Source organism: Belonocnema kinseyi, chromosome 5 (genome assembly GCF_010883055.1).
Source record: "Belonocnema kinseyi isolate 2016_QV_RU_SX_M_011 chromosome 5, B_treatae_v1, whole genome shotgun sequence".
NCBI classification, from domain to species: Eukaryota; Metazoa; Arthropoda; class Insecta; order Hymenoptera; family Cynipidae; genus Belonocnema; species Belonocnema kinseyi.
The window spans coordinates 45,287,565-45,293,519 of record NC_046661.1 but is presented as its reverse complement, the minus strand read 5'-3'; the positions used below and the strand labels follow the sequence as shown (position 1 = coordinate 45,293,519).

At 31.6% G+C, this 5,955-nt stretch overlaps 1 protein-coding gene across 1 annotated transcript in view; it reads right to left on the bottom strand.

Moving 5' to 3' along the window:
* The window catches only part of LOC117173630, a 13,282-nt gene extending 9,760 nt beyond the window's left edge, over positions 1–3,522 (bottom strand). The window contains exon 1 of the mRNA XM_033362271.1: positions 3,123–3,522. Coding sequence (XP_033218162.1) covers positions 3,123–3,522 — 400 coding nt within the window. The remainder of the gene's footprint in view (positions 1–3,122) is intronic.
* Positions 3,523–5,955: the final 2,433 nt, after the last annotated feature.

Here is a 5,955-nt window from a genome sequence, read left to right as displayed (position 1 = left end):
GAGGGAGCTCTTCTTAATATTTTGACACCAAAATCATGTCGATACACCTTACCGACTGCGAGTAAAGCCACCCACGCTTTAACTTGACAGACTGTAACTCTAGTACCGTAGATTGGTTATCAAAGTATCTTTCTAGGTTCTAAAGTTTTAGTGAGCTAAATCCTAAGAGCTAAAACCCGTATCTGACGGTTCTAATGAATCCTTTCGGAAAGAAACTTTGCTGGATGGCGCCACATACAATAATTTTTCGAATCGTGATAAATAGTGAGTATAGTTTGAATTATTGTTGACCAGTGTTTTTTTGGGTCATAAATCATCATTAATCAGCATTTGAAAATTACACTCCTAGAAAGAATCAATTGGACACGATTAATAACGATTAAGAGTAATCAATAGTTAAATCGGTTTAAATTGTTGCTAATTGTGTCAATTGTTCTCAATCGGATTGAATTGAGTAAATGCACTTGCCTACAATACGCCCTCTGCAGTTTTCGTTTGTATCACACATGATGCACACGTGTTTATTGGTTAGATATTAAATTGTTAGTAATTTAACAAAAGTTTAAAGTACAAAAAATATAATGTTTAGGCGGTATACCGAATGAAAGTTAAAAGTATATGGATTAACAACATGTAAAATTCATTCCGTTTAACGATGTGACAGTGATGTAGTATGATTATCCGGGAGGCAGTTTGATTTAGCGGGTATATTATTGTAAAACCTTTATTAACTTCTTTTTAAATTCGTATTGTTGAAATTTGTTTGCTTGCCAGTGTAAAAAGCCGAATGTAAATAATTCGATCAAAATCAAAATGCTGTAGTGAAAACTTAACCTCTAACTCAGAAAAATGGATACCCAATTGAAAACGATTGGAAACATTATAGAAGGTATGATGGTGCCAATATTTTTAAACTCAGACTAAATAAATTATAGGTAATTCATTACATTTTTAGTAGAAAAACTTATCCAATCCTTTTAAGTTTTTGCAATATAACAGTTTTGAATTTATAAATAAGTTTGGTTTAAAATTCTTGAAAATTTCTAGTTTTAAATATTTAAAATATCCAATTTTGAATATTTCAAATAATTTGTTTTGCAATGCCTAATCATAAAACATTTCAATTTTAAAAGTGTTAAATTATTAATTGTATAGTATTAAATTCATTTAGGTTTTATCAGGTTCAAAATTGAATTGAATACGTGTAGATTTCGTCGCAAAAAGTTGTTTTCTTTCCATAAGCACATACATTTTTTATAATCTCTCCTTCCTGAAACATTGTGATTAATGGCTACATATTTATGTATTTTTGGACACATTTTTTATTAAATATTTGGATAAAGAAGTTTATTTTTAGTGTTTTTATCCAGTTGTCATTCTCATAATTTAATAAAATCTTATGTAACCGTATGGACGTTTTTCGACATTTTAACATATCAAAGAATAAAAGTTTAGTTTTAAATTGACAAATTTTTTAAAACTTTGAATTTGCAATGCTATGAAATGAAGAAATTATTAAGTCTAAACGTAAGCAGTTTAGAAGTCGGAATTTTAAATTGCTATTCTTGAAGCCTGTATTTTTACGGATTTAAATCAAATCGAAACAAGATTAAAAATGTACGTTTTTCATACATAAATTTCACATGACATAATTTTAAACTGAACTAAGTTAAAGGCTTTTGAATCCATATTGTACAATTTGAAATGCTTTATTTATAAAAAGTCTCCAGAAGGCTTGTAATCTTTACATATATTACTGAACATTTGAACTCGAAACGCTGTTTTAAATGTTTTAACTAAATATTTAGAACGCTCAGTGCTCAGAAAACTTCCACTTCGATTCGTTTAATTTGAAATTTAGTCATAAATACTTTGAATAACAACATTTTCAGCTTTTAAAACTTAAACTTTGAATTTTATTGACTGGTGTAAAAATATGGTTAACCAGGAAATTATTCCAAATTTTGTCTTCGATTTTAGTGGCTACCTTGCAAATAATAGAAAAAGTTGGTTTTACGTGAATCATTAGTGGCAAAAGTGAACTGATACTCTAAGGATTACCGAATATAACATCACCGACATTGATATAAATTTACTGTTCAATTTAGAAAGTTGAATTATTAAAAACTTTTTTATTATAAGATGAACTTATTTGTTCATAATTGTAAATAATTAAAAATTGAGACCTCTTTTTGACAAAAAATATTTTATCTCTTATATTATTTTTTAATTGTTTCAAGCGCATAATAAAAAGAACAATTTTGCTTCATTATTACAAAATCAACTTTTTTTATTTTTATCGTGTATCTGATTTTATATTTTTAACATAAAATGCTATTAGCACATTTTTTCGTAGCACCGCTTTCATCTGGTAAGAATTATTTACAAAATTTTTATTTACTTTTTTCATAATATATACTGTTTCAAATTTATATTATTGCAAAAAAATAAATAACTGTCTTTAAATAATTCCCGCCGGACAAAAGTGCTGCCATCGCGATGCATATTCCAAGTAACCCATTGGAAACAGTTGGAAATGCAAAATGTTCAATCGTTACCAATCGTTTTGGCATAATTAAGAAACACGATTCGGAATGATTGAGATATTAGTTATATTGTTTCTTATCGATCTAGATTGATTATTTCTTGAGAGGCACACTCATGCATATTAATAACTATTTATTGATATATATCGAAGGATCGTGATACGTTGCGTAGCGCTTCTCCAATGAGACTGTCCTCTAGTCAGAGGAGGGCGCGATTGTCGAGCCCTCAGTAGCGACATCTATAAAATAGTTTTAAATATTCCATACAGTTCGGCCATTCTGACAGAAAGTTCGACCTCGAACGAAACTGACAGTCATCAATGCACAATTATAGTCAGATTAAGTTATATCGCCTTATATAGTAATATTACAAAACGATGAACGAAATCTGGAACCTATTTAAGAATACAGAAATTAATTTGGACACCAGGGCTTTAAATTACATACCTTCCAAGTTCCAGTATACGGTCTTTGAGTGACTTGGAAGTTTTCAACATCTTTCAAATCGTAGCGATTGTTTCTCAAAACCCTATCTATTTCATAGGGATTTAGACATTTCAAAGAGTTCTTTCAAACATTTTTGTATCTTCCCGATCTTATTTTTCGCTTTTGATTTAAGTTCTTGTAAATCGCTTACTTCTGTTTCGGACCTAGCTTGCTCTAAAAATTCACCAATCGTATCAATGTCTTTGCCTCTTTGATTAATACTGAAAAGTAGCTTGCTTGGTGTTTTTTTCGTAGATTTATGAATAGTGTTATTTAAAGCAAGCTCGGCCTCTGATATAAATTTGTACCAATAAATACCATTCGATGGTTCTGTTAATTTCGCCAACACAGGACCTAACACGCGGTTTACTTTTTCTACTTGGCCGTTAGCCTTCGGGGATGCTGTTAAAACCTTGATATGAATAATGTTATTCTCACTCGTAAAGGTTTGAAATTCCTCAGATGTGAAACTGGTAACCCTATCTGACATCAATGTTTTTGGTCTACTGTAATTATCGAAATGTCCCATCAAACACTTAATCGTTTCTTTTGATTCTGTCGCTTTTACCGGATACAATTTGGTAAATTTCGTGAAACTCTCTACTACCAGCAAAATGTGCTATTTCGCAGCGTACCTTCTGTCAATTGGACCAAAATGGTCAATGTGATACGTTACGAACGGGATGTCTCCTTCAGGGATTGGATTGAGATAACCCTTCTACCTACCCGTCGCTGGAGAAAACGCAATGCATTTTCGACAATTAGCAATGTAAATCCTAACCATATCTCGTAATCCGGGGAACCAATAATTCCTAAGTATCGCTGCAGTAGTTTTCTCGCAACCAAAATGACCTAATTCATCGTAGTATTTTCCTATCACGTGGTGTTCCATTTTTTACAGTACGTAAAATAATATTTTGTCATCAAATTTGCGGTAAATCACCCCGTTTCTCATTTCATACAAACGATTGTCGGATTTTTGAAGTTTATCGCGCAACTCACAGATTTTGGTATCGCGATTTTGACTTACAATCAAATTAGTCTCGAAACTGTTTTATTCAATAATCATTATTGAGTAAATTCGACTTAATGCATCTACATGTCTCATTTTATTGCTGCCTCTGTGCTCAATTGCTTTATCGTATTGCTCTAATTGGAGGAACCATCGAGAGATTCTTGAGTTAATATCCTTTTTGTCTAAACACAGTTTTAGCGAGTTACAATCTGTGATGATCTTAAACATTATGCCCTGTAAATACATTCTAAAGCGTCGAAGAGCATAAACAATAGCCAAAGTTTCAAGCTCAAAACTATGATACTTGCTTTCCGTTTCAGTGGTTCGTTTTGAAAAATAAAAAATTGGGTGAAAATGTAAATCAGCCTGTCTTTGGAGCAACATATCACCGAATCCTAGCTTGCTTGCATCGCAATGGAGCTCAGTCTCGATTCTAGGATTATAAATACTTAAAATCGGCGCGTGTACCATTTTGTTTTTTAGAGACTCAAAAACTTTTACTTCAATTTGCCCAAACTTAAATACGGCACTATTTTTTAATAGATCATACAGTGACTTAGCAAAAACCGAGAAACCTTCGATGTACTTTCTAAAATATGAACATAATATTAAAAAACTCTGAAGTTCACGCACATTTTTAGGTTCCGAATAATTCACAACTGCTTCTATTCCACGATTAGTTGGACTTATTCTCTTTTCAGTTACATGATAACCAAGATACTCAATCTCAACTTGTAATAAATGGCATTCATAAAGTCTAAATTCTAGTTTGTTTTCTACTCGGAATTTAAATACCAGATCCAAAAGCGATTAGGTGATGCTCCAAAGTCCCAGTTGCTATTGTGAACTCATCTAGATAAGCTAATACATCGCCTGTTCTAATTAAATTTGCTAAAATCGTATTAACGAACCGCTGAAACTTAGGTGGAGCAGTTTTCAACTCGATTGGCATTTTTAGATATTCAAACTGTCCGAAAGGCGTTATAATAGATGTATACTTCATAGAATGTTCTGCCACATTTATGTAGTGAAACCCGTCTTTCAAACGAGCCTGTCCTCTAGTCACAGGAGGGCGCGGTAGTCGAGCCCTTAGTTGCGATATCTATAAAATAGTATTAAATATTCCTTGCAATACATAATTTTAATTCGTTGAAATCTATTCTATCTTCAGGTACATAAGGCGTAAAAAAATGTTGACATAATTTCGCAATACAATACCAGAAATAAATCCTGCTCATGAGAAAGTTGTATTTCTTACGCCTGTTGCACTCTTGCAGATTGTTTTTAAATGACGGGTCATGATAAAAGTTGCTTATGTGAGGCTAATCTCGCAAAATGGGCAGATTTTTACATATTAGATTTGTGTAAAATTTGACCCCCCCCCCCCGTTTTTGTCAAATGTCCGGAAAATAGGTTTTTACGAATGTGTCCGTCTGTCAGTCTGTCTGTATATATGTATGCCTGTCTGTCTGTAGCACGATAAATTTTGAAAAAATTATTCTATTAGATTGGCCTCTGGTACACTCTTTTAGTGTCCTAAACTAAAGATCAAGTTCGTTATCCAGCCATTTTGGATGAACATTCAAAAAGTGAGCTCATTTTGAATATTTTTGAGACCACTTTTTTGAAAATTTTTCTGTACGGATCTTTATAGTATTTAAAAAGTTGAACAATTTATCTAAATTACTTTTTTCATAAAACCAAAAACTCCAGAGTTAAGGAATTTACAAAATTCTGAAGAACTTGCTTCTTAAACATCAAGAAATAAAATTTTTACAGCATACAAACTAATGCAAAATCCAAAAATTACATTTTTTTATGCAACAATTTCACAGTATTTCAAAGATTCTCAAGTATATAAATGCATTTATAAAATATATATATATAATTAAAAATTTGTCATAAAGA